Source organism: Colias philodice, chromosome 9 (assembly GCF_061535455.1).
Source record: "Colias philodice isolate Cphi_HAF_F1 chromosome 9, ilColPhil1 Martin Lab GWU primary, whole genome shotgun sequence".
In the NCBI taxonomy this organism is placed as follows: Eukaryota; Metazoa; Arthropoda; class Insecta; order Lepidoptera; family Pieridae; genus Colias; species Colias philodice.
The window spans coordinates 4,087,840-4,108,164 of NC_143094.1; the positions used below are offsets into that span (position 1 = coordinate 4,087,840).

Below are 20,325 nucleotides of genomic sequence, written 5' to 3' on the forward strand. Positions count from 1 at the left end.
TTTATTGTTCCCTGCACTGTTTTGATTTGTTATAAAATTAGGTAATAAGTAGAAGTTGAGATCTTATTAGATTACTGTAGAAGGTATTACCTAACTAGGTAGGTATATAAAAAAATAGTAATGTTAAAAAATAACTGCGAAGGAATATTAATGCAGGTGTAACATACATTTTTTTTACAAATAATATTAGTATTTGGGCTTAAAATAAACAACACGCTAGAATATTTACATAAGTATTTTAGTTTAACCATTGTTATTAGCGTGACTGCAACTGACCTTATTTAAATCCAAATATTTTTAATGTATTTCTTCGGCAAGGTTACCTTTCACGCATTTGAAGCGTGCGGCTCACGATGGATGAAATGTAATGAATGTATGAAAATTTTAAAAAATTCCAAGGATTCATAATTAATTTATTGTCTGCAACAAACACACTTCATTAAATAAAAAATAAAAATATTAGATATATATAAATAAAATATTATCATGTCCTGCTATTAAAAAACAGTTTTAGCGCGATAAGCATCTACAAACGTCATTTTAATTTAATTAGTATTTTCCCAATGATATTCTTGGTATTTTCCTCTACAGTTTTAAAGCAGACAAACATTCAATAACTTTCTCATTTAGAAAAGTAAACAATTATAAATAGTCAATTAGTTGAATACTCGAAGTAAATATGTATTTACGTGACCTGCAAACTTAGACATGTAATAAGTAATTAGTGAAATTAAACGACGTAGCTCGATTATTAATTAGGTACTCTATCTTTGTTACAGATTTACAACTAGCTGCAGAGTTGGGTAAAACACTTCTAGAACGAAACAAGGAGCTTGAAACAGCGCTACGTCAACATCAAAATGTAATTGAAGACCAAACGCAGGAAATCGAGGTAAAATTTATTTATTTACTAGGTTTCCGCCCGCGGCTTCGCCTGCGCAGTCAAAGAAAAACCCGCATAGTTCCCGTTCCCGTGGGATTTCCGGGATTGCGTCATTTTCCCGGGATAAAAAGTAGCCTATGTCCTTGCTCGGGTATTAAAATATCTCCATACCAAATTTCATGAAAATTGGTTCAGTAGTTTAGGCGTGATTGAGTAACAGACAGACAGACAGACAGAGTTACTTTCGCATTTATAATATTAGTATGGATTGACGTTTAAAGTTGAGGAGGTATTGCCCTTTTTATGCGGTACATCATTATAAATCGATGACTTTCGTCAATGTCATCACTAATAAATTATTTATCCTCCCACAATTTAATTTTATACGTACCTAACTACCACTTGTAATGTGAACTTTATTTTTTAACGATGAATCATAAGTTTAAACAACAACTTAAAATCACAATCGCAATACGATAAAGAACTAACATAATCTTACTGATAGTAAAATTAATGAGCTTGAATTATTTTCATAACAATTGCACAATCTCAAAATTGTACTTATTGTTAGATGGAGTATTCTAGAAGATCATACAATCTATAATTATTTCTTATGACAATGCCAGACATAGCTACTTTACTAAATTAGACTTGGTAATTAAACTGAAAACCTTTAAACTATGAAGCCATAGAAATCATATTAGTTTACAATCAAATCATCGTCTTCTCGCTACATTAAACGTAAATAAACTCGTTGTGGCTATTTTTATACCAATAAGTAGGTAACACTCATTGTTATCACTTAATAAACGACCATAATCAAGACCACGACATGTTTGTTATACCTACTTACAGTATTTTAAATTAATAGCTACCCAATAAAACGAAGAAAACCGTAACGATTACTTACTTACTTGTATAAAGTATAATTTATTATTTATTTATACAAACCATTATAGGCACATAGAGGCTAATAAGTGTAATCGTTGACTTTAGATGATATATTAAATCAAACTTTTTATTATTTTCCAGTACTTAACCAAACAAACAGTCGCATTGCGTGAGGTGAACGACTCAAGACTGAGAATCTACGAGCAACTCGAAGTTAGTATCCAGGATTTAGAGCGAGCCAACCACAGGCTCGCCGTCGACCATGCTGCCGACAAAAAACACATTAAAACGTAAGTTCAATATCGTTACACGCTGTTTCCTTTTCATTTATTTCTTATGGTAGCTTTCTACAATCATCTTTCGCTGTATTTTTAAGAACTTCCGTCATTATAATAAACTTACCGAACAGCTCTCACTGAATCATTTGTATTGAAAATTTCGATCTGTATGTACCAATATTCATAACCAAATTCCAGATTATGTGGCAACATCGAAACCTTGGAGAGTAAATGTGAAGAACTTCAAAAGACTGTGGACGACCTAAATGGCCAATTGGAACTGTTTCGGCGAAGGTCCGAAAGGAAACCTGAAAGCGAAAAACCCAAAGAAAAAGAGCAAAAACCTGCTGACACAACAGCTAATGCTATTGCTATTAAGAAACCAGAAACGAATGGAACCCCATTAAAAGCAATAGCGCCTCTGCCAGAACTCACAAAGGAGGATGAAGATTTACTAAGGCTCAGTGATGAGTTACGAGAGAATAAAGTAGCATTCGCCCAAGAACACAGAAGAGTTACTGAACTTGAAGAGCAGCTTGCTTCCGTCATACAAGAGAACAACAGATTACAGGAGCAGGTACGAAATTGGCGACTACGTGAAGATGAACCTAAGTCGATGCACGAGGAATTCGCAATCCTTGAAGAAGTCAGGTACGAGTATAATAATTTCTATAGTTTTTAGAAAATACTATAAATATTTTATAACACATTATAATTTAAACATGATTTATCATGATTAAGTGAAGCTCCTATCTTATTTGCGTTCCTATATTATATTCCAGACAAGGACAATTATGCATCAGATGTCTTAGGGGCATCGAAAGAGACGATATGTCGTCCATGTTGGACGGAGAAGATGATGACAGAAGTGCCATCAGCTCTCTCATCCTCACAACATCAGGCCAGCAAAGCCCCAAAGAAGACCAGGTCACCAGTAAACTTATCAAGTTCGACGTAAGTATGGCACTGAATGGAAAACTTTCTAGTAGTTCTTCATGTTTAATACTTTCGCTTAATGTTCCCTTAACTTAACCTTCTAACTATAGCTTTAGAATTTCTGTGTATATCCTGTTTACTATTTAACATTTCCAACTTTTGCTATAAACCACTAACCTTCACTAATCGTTCCCGCAATGGAGAGAACATTATAAAGCAGGAATAAATTCTAAGTCCGCTCATTCTTCTTAACTCCGAAGGTAGGTTAGAGTAAAAGAAAATGAAATCCACTTAAGTCCCCAAAACATCGGTATTCTTCTGAAGAAGCATTATTATGCTTAAATCCCATCAAAAATCTGATGAGAATGTTTAAATCGTTTCTAGGCAACAAAACTTTTCCAACTGCCCCTGATGTTGTTGATCACGCTTTGCATATGCATTATGAAGCGCATTTGCAGTAGTTTTCTTTGGATATATCGCATGTAGTCGAAGGTACGTCCATTACTGACACGTTTTAGACTAAGAAGTCTGCACGCTAGTCGCTAACCAAGTCATTGGTGAGGGTCATCCGTTGTCGACTATTCAACAATGTATTTGTACTTCATATACATATTAAAGTATATTCATATATGATAATTCTTGTTACTAACACGATAATATGTTGTTTGTGTGTGACGTTCTGCTTCACTACATAAATACAAATTAACGAGTCTATAACGATAAGAGTAATGGGTGTATTTTGACTAATGTTTACTTCAATAGCTTCATATTTACTTTTTTATTTTCTATAAATAAACAATAATTATTCATACTTTTCGTCTTGCTATTTTCTTAAATTTCTAATTTTCACAATCCCGTAATACTGTTTGCAACGTAACAATAAAATTATGTTCATATCATACCTACCTACCTATAACTTCCAAAGCATACAGATCATCTCACGTTGCAAATAATAAAAAACACCAACTTTAATTTATATTTTTCGTACATAAATATCAATTTATTACTTACGCATTTCAGAACGCCAAGGAAAAGTTACTTCAAGGCATTTGGGCAAATAAAGAAGATGGCCACGATAATCCCTACCGGGAATTGGTTCAGAAATACGAAGCTCTGCTAGAAGTTCAGCTGTCGCAAGTTAAAAACATAAGAAAGAATAAGCAGACTACACTGCCTGGCGCACAAACACAAACCGGCCCTATCTCTTTACACGAAGAATTACAAACATCAGGTGACTTTAGTCAGTTCAGTGTTAAAGATACGGATGAAGAGAGTGGCCACGGAGAAGAAGCTCAAAAAGAATCTAACCAACAAAAGAAAATGGAGACAACATCTCGTAAAAAGATTATCCAAACACCAGACTTTTCAGAAGCGGAAACGTCAAGTTCCGGATTCTCAGATGAAACAAGTAATAAAGCGACTCAAACAGATCGCGAGAGACCTGGCTCGTTCTTGTGCACAATTGCAGATGGTGAGGATTATCGTTTCAGCATTTACGATGATGTAAGCCCTATGGACAGCCGTTTCCGTAACAGGCCTGAATACAGAGAACTTTTTAAGGAAATCTTCACAATCTTGAAAAAGGCAGCGGAAAATAAAGATGATGGTGAACAGCTTCCTTTACTCGACGATACAACAACCGGTAAAGTACCGCCAGTAACGCCTGCCACGGAGGAACCTCCGGGTAACTTCACTGACGATACCCAGAGCGTCTTGTCGTCTGTAATGTCTGAACAATCGATTCCAGTATCCGATATCACCACCCCAGAAACACCAACGTTAAGAGAAAAGGAACAATCTAAACCCGTTCCTGAAACAACGAAAGAATCAAAGGAGAAATCTAATGCTGTTGATAATAACAAAGAAAACAAACCAGTGACTGACACCGCAGCCGAGAAACCAAAAGAGAATGAAAAAGAAAAGGAAAAAGAGCGCGTACTCACACCGCTGGTGCGTCAGCCACTGGAATACATCGCGGCTACTAGAAAGAAGTCCAGGCATCGCAACCGCAAACACAGCCAAGATCGTCAAGGAGCCGATTCTCCCGTTTTCCCATCACCGCCAAAGATCACTTACCAGAAATCATCGAATAAGAAGAGGAGAGACTATAGACCGATTGAAGTTAGTCCTCTAGCGAGACCTTCTGAGGCCGAATGGAACGGATCTACCCTCCAATTCTATAACAGAAACTTAAACTCTCCTACGCCAAGCGTAAGCGGTCGCACTGGGAAAATCTACCAGGGATGGAATCCCGAAACAGATTCTTGGGACATCAAACAGAGCACTGCATCACAGGAGATTCACAAATTGAGGAAATTGGAACTATCCTACGCCGAAGTGTTGAGAAACGCTGATAAAACCAAGAATAGGCGTAAAAAACACCAATAATTTTATATTTTACAAGTCGACCCACTCTTGCATTCGCAAGAGCCGAGTGATTCAATCGCCATTTGTCTTTGCCAACCAGACAAGTTAGTTTAGGTTTTTTTGTGATCTGCTAGCGTTACTTATTAATTTATATCACGAACAATCATTAATTGCCATAATACCGATATAGATGTTATGTATCTCATATTAAGATAACTTTATAAGATCCCATCAATCATATCAATAGTCCAAGATACAAATTAATTTATTATATTCACGTTATAATTTAGAACCCTATGTGAAATAGAGTAACGCTCGTAGCGTTATAACTAAACTGGAAAAAATATGCATTTATATAGATAGACAAAAGTGTCTGAGAATGGCTTCACTTGATATTAGCTTCATTTATGTACTGCATTTTATTTAATTTGGCGTATCAACTGAATGAGTTTATATTTTAACTATTAACTCTATTCCGTTTCAGTCACTATTTTAATTGTATATTATGTATTTTATTACGAAATTTTATTTGTAAATATTCTTTTAAGTTAATTTTATATTTTAATTAATTTGCCATGGTACTGCGAGTGCTTCAATTCATTATGGAATTGTATGCTGGAATATTTAATGAAGAAGAGAGGTTGGAGGTATGAAATAAAAATTTGCATTAAATGATCAGTTTTTCATTTCAACTTATATTATACGAACATTTTATAAATAAATAATGAAAGACTAAATATTATAGTACAGTATTATTATTAGATGATCCTTTTTTACATGGTATAATATATATGAGTTATTATCACTTGTTGTTTTGGGCTTCGAGTTCTCTCTCGACGATTTTGCGATATTCATCGAAGCCTCCTTCTATGCTCTTGACGGAGCCTCCCCCACACACCCACAGCTCTTTGCAAACCATTCGTATTAACCTTTCGTCGTGAGATACAAGAATAACACCGCCCTGAAAAATATTCAATGTATTAAATATTTAAACCGTATTAGTCCGTTTTCTTATGGGCATGCTTGTATGGAAAGGTATATATACATTTTTGAGTAAAGCAATGAAATTTGGTTCGAATGTTGTACTCGTCCACCTAAGCCCAAATCGCCTGGTAGCCAGTGTCTACTCCCCGGCAGAAGGGAGGGAGGGGGGGTTATAGAACAGAGCGCCCGGCGCTCGGAAAAAAAATTCTGGCGGATTCATTTGGCCCTTTGAGTCGAGTTTGGTGTCGTTATCAAGTAACTAGATGATGCCCGATTCATTCCCCATACCAGTTTTTTAGGGTTCCCTAGCAAAATATGTCACAATCTTTAAAATAATAAACTTTTGGCAGTGGCAAAATCCAAACAAACCAGGATATTTTTATATTTTTGTATGAAACTTGATTTATAAAAAAAATACTGTCTGAAAGGCCATTTCATGCAGATTATAAAAACATTAACATGTTACATATATCTTACCATTTTCAATGTGAAATAAATTATAGAAAGTACAGGAACGTTCGTCAGCGCAGCGTAGGGGACGGCTAATAGACCCGAAAAATAAGCAATAACATAAAACAAAAACCAGTCAAGTGCGAGTCTGACTCGCACATCGAGTGTTTCGTACTTATTTGTCCTATACCATGTTATCTTGTCTGGTAGGACCTGGTTAACTGACACACACACACTTTCTTCTTTATAATATTAGTGTGATTTTTAATCATCTTTAAATTATAAATGAAGTCAGGTAACATTGTTAAAAATAAAGATATATAATAATAGAACGTTTTTGTATTAATAATAATGACAACCACCACCACAATTACATAATTCGGTACATTTGAGCTGGCGTATAAAACACTTCAATCTGGAATTGCAAGATTTCACGCACCGACATCTTATCAATTCAAAGCTTCTCTTTTCTTTTTATTTCAGATGGGCAAGGAATATTTTGATTTTTTTTAGGTCCCTAAATACATATATACAGCCTGTAAAACTGCCCTTAAGGTGTGTTGTTTAAGGGCAGCTTCTGTGGGAGGCAAATTTTCGATTTGCCTGTCCGTTTTTGTTAAAAATTTGTTTGCGACCCTCATTTACTGTCACAGCGGGGTACAATGTGAAAAACAAACATGTACTTATAATAATTATAAAAAAAATATAAGTTCTGGATAAGAGTACCCTTAAAATATCGTGACCGTCCTTACCTATCATGAATTGTAATAACAAACTTTTCAATTTCACTGTCTGCATATTTGCCACTGTAAAGTGCTTCAAATCCTCGTGCGACATTCGGATATGCCTTCCATACCTCAAATGCAGGTGTACCTATAGTTCTTTTAGACCTTCTAGCTTGGAATACATGATATTCTGTACTAGCCATATCTGTCGACTGTTCTTAACATTATTTTGGCTACTACTACTATATCGTGTGTTCCAAAGCTAGAAGGTCTAAAAGAACTATAGGTACACCTGCATTTAAGGTATAGAAGGCATATCCGAATGTCACACGAGGATTTGAAGCACTTTACAGTGGCAAATATGCAGACACTGAAATTGAAAAGTTTGTGATTACAATGCATGATAGGTAATGACGGTCACGATATTTTAAGGATACTCTTATCCAGAACTTATATTTTTTTTATAATTATTATAAGTACATGTTTGTTTTTCACATTGTACCCCGCTGTGACAGTAAATGAAGGTCGCAAACAAATTTTTAACAAAAACGGACAGGCAAATCGAAAATTTGCCTCCCACAGAAGCTGCCCTTAAACAACACACCTTAAGGGCAGTTTTACAGGCTGTATATATTTAGGGACCTAAAAAAATCAAAATATTCCTTGCCCATCTGAAATAAAAAGAAAAGAGAAGCTTTGAATTGATAAGATGTCGGTGCGTGAAATCTTGCAATTCCAGATTGAAGTGTTTTATACGCCAGCTCAAATGTACCGAATTATGTAATTGTGGTGGTGGTTGTCATTATTATTAATACAAAAACGTTCTTTTATTATATATCTTTATTTTTAACAATGTTACCTGACTTCATTTATAATTTAAAGATGATTAAAAATCACACTAATATTATAAAGACGAAAGTGTGCGTGTATCAGTTAACCAGGTCCTACCAGACAAGATAACATGGTATAGGACAAATAAGTACGAAACACTCGATATGCGAGTCAGACTCGCACTTGACTGGTTTTTGTTTTATGTTATTGCTTATTTTTCGGGTCTATTAGCCGTCCCCTACGCTGCGCTGACGAACGTTCCTGTACTTTCTATAATTTATTTCACATTGAAAATGGTAAGATATATGTTACATGTTAATGTTTTTATAATCTGCATGAAATGGCCTTTCAGACAGTATTTTTTTATAAACCAAGTTTGGTACAAAAATATAAAAATATACTGGTTTGTTTGGATTTTGCCACTGCCAAAAGTTTATTACTTTAAAGATTGTGACATATTTTGCTACGGAACCCTAAAAAACTGGTATGGGGAATGAATCGGGCATCATCTAGTTACCTGATAACGACACCAAACTCGACTCAAAGGGCCAAATGAATCCGCCAGAATTTTTTTTCCGAGCGCCGGGCGCTCTGTTCTATAACCCCCCCTCCCTCCCTTCTGCCGGGGAGTAGACACTGGCTACCAGGCGATTTGGGCTTAGATGGACGAGTACAACATTCGTACCAAATGGCATTGCTTTACTCAAAAATGTATACCTTTTCCCATAAGAAAACGGACTATATTGAGAACTTTGTATATAATGTGGTGTATATGAGGAACTGAGTTCGATCCTCAGTGAAAATTATTCAAAAATACTATTCCTTATGTAAAATTTACACAACTGCAAAAATTTATCAGAACGAGAAATAGTTCAAAATATGTATAGTTACATACAACAATGAATAAGATAAACTATGACATTATGCAAAAATATGTGGCATAATTGACTGCGCATCAATTGCTGCATTGCTGCAAACTCAAACTACTAAACTGTTTTTTGAAATAAATTTGACTGTGAAAAGCTACATCTCAAACTATATAGGTATTTAAGATTTCAACAATCTAAAAAACCACAACTTACCGTATATTTATTGATCCCCTTGCCCAGCGCTTCAATGGTTTCTATATCCAAGTGATTAGTGGGTTCGTCAAGAACTAAGAAATTAGGGTTCCCAAGGCACATGTTAGCGAACGCCACTCTAGATTTTTGTCCTCCAGATAAACTTGCTATCGTCTGTAAAGCTAAGTCTCCACTTACGCCGAAACTACCCAACTGTCTTCTGTATTCTTCTACTGCTTTACCTGGATTATAAAAAAAAAACACGTAAGTATTGTGAGATGTTGAGTATTTTATGCTGAAAAAAGGGCGCGTGTGGCTAGCACACGTGTCAGAAGTGAAACTTCTTGGGCAAGATTCAAAGATACCAAAATACTCTATGGCGTGACGGTATTGCCATGACGCGACCTTTAAATTTTACTCTCAACGCGAATTCATTCTAAAATAAAAGGTACATATATATTATAAGCAAAGTTTTGAACAATAGAAAATACTACACTTCAATTCTTTAAATATACAGGGTGTCCCACTATTGGTATACTAAGCGCGAAGGGACTTGTAGTTTTGCATACACTGAACACGTAAAAAATACTTAAACAATAAAATTACGTCAACGCGTGTAAATTATAAAAATCCTTTCTTAGAGGATGCCTAAATTATAGTGGCTAATTGTCGATGTGTCCAGTAGGCTATGCGATTATAGATCAGTCAGTCAGTGCGTAAGTCGATTACATCGAACGACCGAATGCTCATTCTAACCCCCCCCCCCCCCCCACTATGTCAAATTATTTTGGTGTAAACTGGCGTAGAGCATTATTTCGTTGTTCTTAGTGCGTTCGAAATCTCGCTTAATATAAACGTGCGCGCGAGCGCAAGCAAGTATTCGGACGTGCTCGTGCCATTCGGCGGTCTCTTCACAGTTTTCTTGTGTTCGAGGCTCGTGCTCTAGCTCTTTGTTCATTTGATGTAAATCCACTGTTATATTTATTAAAACAAGATAGGAATAGTTTCACGAGTATCTAACTAATATTTTTTTAACACAAAACATCAAAATCTTTTAGAACTTTACCAGGATAATTCCTCTGCAACACTTCCAGTAAAGTTGATTTTTAACACAGTACAAAAATACATCCAAAAATTTCAGAACCTTACCAGGATAATTCCTCTGCAGCAGTTCCACGGAGTTCACATTCATCTCAAGTTGGTCCACGTGATGCTGCGAAAAATAGCCGAACTTGAGCCCCCGGTGTACACTGCGAATACCACTCGTGGGTGATAGTATGCCCATTATGATTTTCAGTAACGTCGTCTTACCCGCTCCGTTGTCACCTACCTATAAAAATAATTAAAAAAAATGTATAAGGTCGAACTGAGAAAGCCGTTGTAGTAGGTTATAATTATAATAGATAGATTCAGCCAAATGCAGTTGAAGTTAAAGTTATGGTTTCCGAAAGATTGAATTAATTCATTTCAATATGATACTAAATTAGTTGCGTTACAGATATTTATAAAAAGTCTAGTCATATCATAAATAGCAAATGCCTATTTGTAGGTAAATTAATAGAAATTATATCTCCATTTTTGAATAAAAATCCACATTTTTTTTCAATTTTCACTATATAGACCGGACTCTCAGTGGAGTTTCGTTTGCAAAAATAGCGGACCTAAATCTGACTTCTGATATATATTGTATAGATCCCAGACATCCTATAGACAGATGTTGCCAACCAGTTTTGTGGTCCCCCACCCCGGTAATTAAATATGGCATACAAAGAAAAAAATAAAAATTTCCAAAACATGCCGTGTGGGATATCAAATGAAAGAACTTATTGAGTAGATCACGAATATATAGCATACTATAACATTTCTTACACTTTCTCTAAGATTTTTTAGAAAATTTACGAAAATGCTCCATTTTTGAGTTAAATTTAAACCACTATAGATTGAAAACTCATGAATATATTTTTTAAATTATTATTTTAAATAATTAACAATAGTCCATTGTTTACGATTCAATAGTTCGTACAGTGAAATAGTTGCATGGGGGAGTGGGGGAAGCATTCAAATATGGCGAGTATATTTTCAAGTTATTGCAAGAAATAAAGGCCTAATACAAAAATATCGGTGTCAGGGCTTAGAATTATTATCTCTGCACTGTCGTTGTGTTTGACAGAATGAAAAATATGGCAGAAAATTCTTGAATCAGCCTCTGTGTGATTAGATTTGGCATAAACTTGAAAATATACTCGCCATCTTTGAATGCTTCCCCCACTCCCCCATGCAACTATTTCACTGTACGAACTATTGAATCGTAAACAATGGACTATTGTTAATTATTTAAAATAATAATTTAAAAAATATATTCATGAGTTTTCAATCTATAGTGGTTTAAAGTTAACTCAAAAATGGAGCATTTTCGTAATTTTTCTAAAAAATCTTAGAGAAAGTGTAAGAAATGTTATAGTATGCTATATAATCGTGATCTACTCAATAAGTTCTTTCATTTGATACCCCACACGGCATGTTACGGAAATTTTTATTTTTTTCATTGTATGCCATATTTAATTACCGGGGTGGGGGGAGGGGGACCACAAAACTGGTTGGCAACATCTGTCTATAGGATGTCTGGAATCTATACAATATATATCAGAAGTCAGATTTAGGTCCGCTATTTTTGCAAACGAACATCTCCTTGGAGCCTGCTCTAATATCTGCATAACAAACCACTTCTGTATTTTTACGTGATTAATAAGCAAAAAACATGAAAAATTCTCTCATATTATATTGATTCGTCAAATAGAAGTTTATCCCAATAAAATAAATAACTAAAATCAAATTTATCAGTCCTTTTTTTCTTTATAGTATTAATAATATGTATATGAAATACTTACAATACATATTCTAGATTCGAGTGTAGCACCAAGGTTGACATTCGTGAAAATAATTTTATCCTTAGAGTAATGGAATCCAACTTCGTTCAGTTGCAGGATGGGGGGAGAGAGCGGTTCCGTCTCAGGAAACCTTAATACCACGTCTATTTCTTTCTCTATGGGTTTCAGTTCTGGTCTGAAACAAAATAAATATAGTTCTTATAGATTTTACGACTATTTTTGTTTGGCAATTAATACGTTTACGATTATCCTTAAAAAAATTGCAGTCAAGAGTTATTAATTATACTACAAGTGCAAAAAAACATATTAAATACATCGCAAGTATGTAACAAAATAGTTAATTTTATTGGTTGGTAGAAACAATAAATGTGCAGCCGTCTAAGGCTTTCGCCACACTGGACGGAAATTCCGTTGCGGTTCTTCCGTGATGGAACACCAAAACAACATAATATTATTGCATATAAATTACAAATAGCGGGCGGTTGATCCGTCGCGTATTGCTCGCGTCTACTCTGCAATCAGCGCACGGATCTTCCGTCAACGCAAGGGGGAACCAGTTCTAATAAATATATTTTTACATCTTATCCAGTTTATTGTTCACACATTCTGATACCAGAAGACAACAACTTACATACATAGTTAAGGCCGTAAAATAAGCGTTGTCCCGAAAACAACAGAAAATTTTGATCTGTATAAATAAATGGAGGGGGGACATTATAACTGTGTACTCACAGCCTATCCAGCATCATACTCGCTCTACTGGTTCTACAGTCTTCTTCTTATAGAAATATATGATATACTAGCTGCTCCGCGCGGTTTTACCCGCGTGGCTCTACCCCTGTTGGACGTAGCGTGATGATATTATAGCCTTCCTCCTCGATAAATGGGCTATCTAACACCGAAAGAATTTTTCAAATTGGACCAGTAGTTCCCGAGATTAGCGCGTTCAAACAAACAAACAAACAAACTCTTCAGCTTTATAATATGTATTAGTATAGATAGGGTGGGTACTCACAGCTTATCCAGCATCTTGATCTTGCTCTGCACGGAGGATGCTCTGTTCGCGTTGTACCGGAAGCGGTCGATGAACTCCTGCGTGTGCGCGCGGTGCTGCTGCTGCGCCTCGTACTCGCGCTGCTGGTTCTTCAGCTTCTCCGTCTTCGTCTTGTGGAACTGCTCGTAGTTACCCCTGGGGAGAGAGACACGTAAATTACAAAAAAAAAACGCATTTTTTATACATAGGCACAGAATACATAATAGTAGCTAAAGGCTACAGAACGGACACTCTCCGCCTCCCGCCAAAATTAAACACTTACTTCACCCCGCACGATCAGGCTAAAAATGGTCCACATTTTTCTACAAGGACGAGAAGCAACGAAGATTTTTCAAATTTTAAACGAATTTTAAACGAATTTAATCAAATTGACTTAAAGTTATTTTATTATTCTGGATTTGTGATTATCGTTTTTCGTAGAAAATGGTTAGATATTGTGCTGTTTACGGATGTATTTTATCAGAAAAACGCGAATTTTGAAGTGAAAACTTCTTTAGCGGCGTTGCGCACTTTTTCTGTAACGGATATAAAATCTTAAACTCGCGTCAGGACACGTGACCTGATCGAAAAAGCGTAAGACGGATGGATATCAAACATGCTCAACGCGTTTGCGATATATCAATAATCAAGTTTTCACTTCTGCCGGCGATCCCGGAGTGCAACCCGTCTTTTTTTTTAATTAACTTTTAGCTAAAATACGTAGAAGAAATACAATTCAAAGCTGATATTCTAATATAAGGGCAGTGGTGGATCAATGTTTTTTTTATCGTCATTGAATTAAGAGCCTACTCTAGTTTTTAAATGGTGCCTTTGAAAAAATGAAAGAGCTGGAAGATGTACCTCCATATCAATTATAATTTAAAATGTGAGAGAGAACAAAAATATATACACGTATTTTTTTCTTTTTTTACACTACAACCGGCAAAGATGCAGCTTGTGCACTTGATGTAAGGTGATCACCGCCGCCCATAAGCAATTGCAACGTCAGGTAACCTTGCGATAGTTTTGCCGGCCTTTCAGAAACGCATAGGCTCATAATAATTAATAGCTCGAAATAAATAAAAAATACAATTTACCTGTAATTATCAATCCGTTGCGTATGTAAGTGTAGAATATCAGTCGGCACGGTATCCAAGAAGTTTCGGTCGTGAGATACAACCAGTAACGTCGTGGGCCAGTTTTGTAGATAATTCTCTAACCAGATGATCGCTTTTATGTCCAACATGTTTGTAGGTTCGTCGAGTAATAGTAGATCGGGCCTAAAATTAAATAAATACAATGATTGTTTTAAAATTTGAAGTATTCATGCGCGTTTTACTTCATTTAAATGTATGGTGGCTTCATAATTCCAAACAGACAGCACATCATAATTAAAAGTGCCCTAAATATTGACAAATGATTTTACCTTCTATCTTTTATCTTTACAAACTTATCTATACAATAATATATACATTACCATGAATGTGCAGTAATTATAATATGTTATTTACTTATCCATACACATGCCCAACAAAGGAAGTTAAATAATTAATAACTGCAAATAAATGGCACTTCCTAGTAAACATGGCAATAGACACTAGGATACCGACTATTATAACTTATCAAGACAAGGAATGTTACATTCAATACGTTTATTAACTATATTGTTATTATTCTAGCTTTTAAACGCGGCTCCACTCGCATTGTTAAAGAAAATAAACAGTAATAGCGCCATCTATCGGAATTATTTTGAGTGATAAAATACGCATCATAATTTTCCGCAGTAAATTGTAAGCTATTTCACTCTCTATACTTGCGATGGAAAAGAAATATACATAAGCATACGTTTTAGTCTTATTTCCTTACTATACGTAGGAATAGTAAGGAAATAAGGATAATAATGAAACATTATTTAAACTAATGTTTTATAGCCAGCCAGATTAACGTTTTTTTTACGAAAGTGGCATTTACTTATAAGAATGACATACTTAATCGTAATTCGTAACTTTACTGGAGAAAAGCCTAAAAAGAGAAATCAACAACGAAAAGGCGTATAAAATATATCCAAAAAAACTTACTTAGAGAACAGAGCTCTAGCGAGCGCTAGCCTCATTCTCCAACCACCAGAGAATGTTCTAGTAGCTCTCGCCTGCATCTCCGGTGAGAATCCCAAACCACTTAATATAATGGAAGCCCGAGCTGGCGCTTTATCCGCCTCAATGTTTTCTAATTGTGCATACACCTCCGTCAATTCGGCTGATAGACTTGGGTCTGTCGAACTGGAACATAAACATTTTTTTTAATTATTTTTTGACTTGGATTGTAACTTGCTACTCAGAGATGATGTAATAAGAGCTAGATCTTCCTTTGTGCAAAAACACAAGCAAAAAAATAGAAATAATTCAATCAGTATTGATTTATGAACCTCAATGTCGAAACTTACAAACGAGATAAATATATTTTATAGTTTACTGTTATTCCAAATATATTTAAGTAAAATATATAACATAAAATTGTGTACCCAGTATTAATAGCCGCTGTAATTTCCTTTTCCCGCCTCAGCAAATTCTCTCTAACTGTATCACATTCTAGTACACTCTGTAGAGCAATAGTATCATCACCAACAACCTCTTGTTCAACATGCAACACTGATATATGAGAGGGTATCTTCAATTGTTTCGCCGATATCATTCTGAGGAGAGTGGTCTTGCCGAGACCGTTCCTACCGACGAGACCGTATCGTCGGCCGAATGCTAGCACCAAATCCGCACCTTGTAGTAGTACTCTAAAAATGAAATAAGAATTATCATATTATATTAAATTGGCTAAACATCAATTGTTATATCAACCAAAACATCAAAGCATGGTCTTATAAAATGTATTCATAGAACATTATTTTAAACCCTTGACCACCGAGCGGCCCGATCGGGCCACAACACAATAGATTTTCTATTGTGTCTGTGATTCCGGGGGCTGAAGGAATAATGCACCCCTGTATAATAAATTGTTAAAGGCAAATGTAATATATTTTTATTCCCTCAATTGCGAACCTAATTTATAACGAATTTAGAATGAATAGATTAAATGATAAGATTGAATTGATTCAAATCTAAATACTACACTGCAACTAGCGTATTTAATATTTATATGAATTTGCATAGAAGTCTCATAATTAATAGCGATAATGTATTCAAGTCATGCAAATAGGAATATTATGTAATAATTAAAAAGAGAACAAAAGATCCATTATTATTATAAAGAAAATAAATACCTGTCACCATAAGCTATATCAAAGTTTTCTATCCTGATATCCTGCGTCCTATTAGTTCCCTTTGCTTCTAACTTGCTATCCTTTTTAGAGGTGACCTGTGACGCTGTTGCAGTTTGCAGCACGGGAGCTGCTACTGGGAGAGCCTTTGCATCTTTCTGTTTCTGTTGCTTTTGTTGCAATTTCGCTTCCGCCTTTTCTAATTTTTTCGCGTCCACTTTCTAGAATGTTTGTATTAGTATTTGAATAAAGAATTTATTTTTATTTTTATTTATGGTATAAATATTTTTATTTTTGACATCTCGCAAAAAAAAACTGAATATCAATTTTGAAATTTTTATGAATTGTTGGGAAGGCTAGAAGGAAAAATTGTAAATCTTATATATAAAAATGAATCGCAAAATGTGTTGGTAAGCGCATAACTCGAGAACGGCTGAACCGATTTCGATAATTCTTTTTTTATTATATTCCCTGAAGTACGAGGATGGTTCTTATGTAGAGAAAACGTAAACATGTACCACGGGCGAAGCCGGGGCGGACCGCTAGTATTATAGATAAAATTTCTTTCATGGTAACATTATGCAATAATTTGAATATTAAACCCCGTTAGGATTATTATCCTTTTGGTAATACTTTTTCCTTAAAGTTGTCATTGAAGATATCTTTCTAAGTAGCTACATTAATCTTAGAATAATATTAACTAACTGTACCCTGCGGTTTTACCCACAGTGCTTTTCTCCTGTTGGTCTTAGCATGATTATAGCCTTCCTCAATAAATGGGCTGTCTAACACCAAAATAATTTTTCAAATCAGACCAGTAGTTCCTGGGATTAGCTCATTCAAACAAACAAATTCTTCAGCTTTATAATATCAAAGATAAAAGTTTCTTACAAAATTATCATCTCTTGTCTGAAGCCATATGCTTTTAACATCTTTGTCCTCATTTGATGGCACTGTCATTGATGCTAAGTGTATTGGAGCATCTAATACTTTTCTTGGGCCATTTTGTACAGAATTTTTTTCTGGTTGTAGCATATGTAATAATTTTTCACATATATCCCTGGAAAACAATTCAACAATAATTATAATTAAATTCAATTAATGTCAACGTAATGGTGATTATTTTAACACAGAATTTTAAATCGAGGGAGATTAATGAGTAATATTAATTGATGATAATAAATAATTATTAATAGTAATAAATATGCCTACTGTAAAAATTCATAACTTTACACCCCTGAAGGGGGAAAATTAATTTGATGATTAGAAGATGTCTACTTTAAATTAAATAATAAATTTCTTTCTATTTTGCATCTCATCACAAGAATTATTTATTTCTTAATTGCTTTTATTCTATTTAAGTATACTCTTAATATGTGAATAGTTAATTAAACGCAATCTTTTATACTAAATATGGAACTTAAACTATTTTAAGTTTTTTAAATCCAACAATTTTTTTTTCTTAGATAGGCGGAATAAAAAATTACAATTAAACCAGTATGTTTTTAATACGAATCATAACACTGTAATAATTTAATTGAGAATAATAAATAGTTAATACCTTATATCATCTTCCGATTTTTCCGATACTCCTTGGAGAACCTCGCCTATAGCTTCAAAAACTTCTTCTTTATCTTCAAATTCACCAGCACTGCTATCCAGAACATCTAGAATTATATCCATTAATTTAATACAATACTTTATACAGAACGGCACAAAGGTAATATTATTCTAACCTCTACAAAACTTTACCTTCAACATATTTTTTTAACTCCTCATCAATTAAAGGAAAGTGCCTTTTGATAAATTCACCACAATTTGCCATTTTTAAGTATATCTTGGTTAACACCAAGGAAAAAACTACAATTATTTATCATTTATTTATGCACGTATTAAACTAATGTCACGTCAGTCGTCAATGAAAAACTGACAATTTCTGATTACTTTTTTTTTTCAATTTAATTGCTGGTTGCGGTCGTAGCGCACAGATAACATGCTTTATTCCTTATCTATGATTGGGAGCAGCCATTCAAGAAGAAGTATATATGTTAATTTTAAAAAGGACTTTCTGTGAGATAAAAATAAGGATAAAACCTTGATAAAAAATTTGCTTTAAAAGAAAGAATAAGTTTATCATTACTTATCACTTGTTATCACTACATAAAGTATCAGTAGTAGAAGAACTTGAAAAAAGGGTAAAGTATCAGTAGAAGAAGTTTCACTTTTGACACGTATGCTCGTGTTCGGCACTCACTTTCTTTTTTTTTCAAGTTCTTTTCCTACTTATACTATAATTATAAACAGCAACTTAAACAGATTTTACAATAAACGAACAATCTCTCTCTCAACCGTATCCTCGGCACATGCCCTTTTTTTAATGTAGCATTGCGGTAACATTAATCTGTATCCATCATTGAGGTATTATTACTAGAGAGGGCACCACGAACAAAATCTGTGCGACAAGCGCGGTGGCGCGGGGTGGTTAGTGAGTCGTACACTTTGTAGATATTCTGCCTCTTATTATTTATAAATTAAAACCAATCAATGTAACAGATAAATATTGTTTATCTTATTAAAAAAAATGTGAATAAACTTATCAATTAAAACCAATCAATGTAACAAATAAATATTGTTTATCTTATTAAAAAAATGTGAATAAACTTATCAATTAAAACCAATCAATGTAACAAAAAAAATTGAATTTGAGACGATTGACTCTAGCTCGTGTTAAAAATAGTGTAGTACCTACCGATGTCCTCTCTAATACGTAGTACATATAACTCAATGGTATCCATATATAGGTAAACCAGAATCTGATGGCAATTAGGGAAATCAAAATTTTGAGTGTGCAACCCTAGGGAAAATGGACTGAACGATCTTGATACTGCTTATTTTTTATTTTGTCACATTACATAAGTGGACAATACTGTACTTAATAATGAGATATCCACTTAATATTATGTAGGTTTTTTTCGAAGATTTTGTACTCACATGTATACTATACTTTCAAACAGGTAATACATACTATTATTTACACCTATATGTGTATATTCATTATCATTATGCCATATGAAAATATCGATGTAATGATAATGTAGATCAAAACTAGACTGCTTATAATTTTTTATAAAATAAAATAAGAATAAAATAAAATAAAACTATGTTTATTTTCGTAAGTATTAACAGATACACACATTATAAAATTGACTTGGACAGCTTGGACTTGACGAATAGCCGTATTGGAAACTCCTGTAATAAGTTTTCATATAATTATATTCTAATCAACAAACAAATATTATAGTTACCTACATTTAATATTTTTTTAATTTAAAGTATCAAAACGGGTAAGTCCAGTTTACCAATAAAATCTTCAAAATTGAAAATTGTGGTGTGTTTTACCCTTCTTTATCGAATATTTTTCTTTACACATTATAAACAACACCTCTTGCTTCTGATCGCAGCGCGCTTTTTCGACATTGTCGAAGATTTTTTAGACAAAATCCTAAAAATTATTCATCAACTGCAAAGAAGACAAATAATTTGACAACCAATTTGATAGTTGTCAAATAAGTTGCCACATGAAAATCTTTTATTTCTTAAATATAAATATGCCATCAGATTCTGGTAGACCTATACCTACCCAAGAAGCATATATCATATACCCACAGACTTAGATTATACACCTATAATCTAAGCCCACAGAGTATTCATTCTGTATCATTGTGTCATT

The 20,325-nt window shown here is 34.2% G+C and overlaps 2 protein-coding genes across 4 annotated transcripts in view; one reads left to right on the forward strand and one right to left on the reverse strand.

Moving 5' to 3' along the window:
* Cen (cerebellar degeneration-related protein 2-like) overlaps nt 1-6,030 on the forward strand; it is a 69,837-nt gene extending 63,807 nt beyond the window's left edge. For all 3 annotated transcript variants that reach the window (XM_089699028.1, XM_089699026.1, XM_089699025.1), the window contains exons 2-6: nt 780-892; nt 1,916-2,064; nt 2,251-2,703; nt 2,835-3,006; nt 4,009-6,030. In XM_089699028.1, the coding sequence (XP_089555154.1) occupies nt 780-892; nt 1,916-2,064; nt 2,251-2,703; nt 2,835-3,006; nt 4,009-5,376 (2,255 nt within the window). In that variant the 3' untranslated portion in view covers nt 5,377-6,030. The remainder of the gene's footprint in view (nt 1-779; nt 893-1,915; nt 2,065-2,250; nt 2,704-2,834; nt 3,007-4,008) is intronic.
* A 62-nt stretch (nt 6,031-6,092) lies between these two features.
* On the reverse strand, nt 6,093-18,513 carry LOC149485753 (ATP-binding cassette sub-family F member 3). Its single transcript, XM_089699029.1, has 12 exons — nt 18,348-18,513; nt 18,157-18,262; nt 17,487-17,655; nt 16,599-16,816; nt 15,849-16,112; nt 15,406-15,606; nt 14,425-14,607; nt 13,310-13,483; nt 12,295-12,469; nt 10,556-10,736; nt 9,428-9,648; nt 6,093-6,316 (listed from the first exon to the last, which is right to left on the reverse strand). The coding sequence occupies exons 1-12, from the start codon at nt 18,418-18,420 to the stop codon at nt 6,158-6,160; spliced, it is 2,124 nt and encodes a 707-aa protein (XP_089555155.1). The 5' UTR covers nt 18,421-18,513; the 3' UTR covers nt 6,093-6,157.
* Nucleotides 18,514-20,325: the final 1,812 nt, after the last annotated feature.

Coding starts and splice junctions, on each gene's coding strand:
- LOC149485753 (XM_089699029.1), bottom strand. CDS start 18,420: ATGGCAAATTGTGGTGAATTTATCAAAAGGCACTTTCCTTTAATTGAT. Junction 17,656..18,156: donor AAATCGGAAGATGATATAAG/GTATTAACTATT, acceptor ATTGTTTTCCAG/GGATATATGTGAAAAATTAT. Junction 9,649..10,555: donor GCTGCAGAGGAATTATCCTG/GTAAGGTTCTGA, acceptor TTTATAATCCAG/GTAAAGCAGTAGAAGAATAC.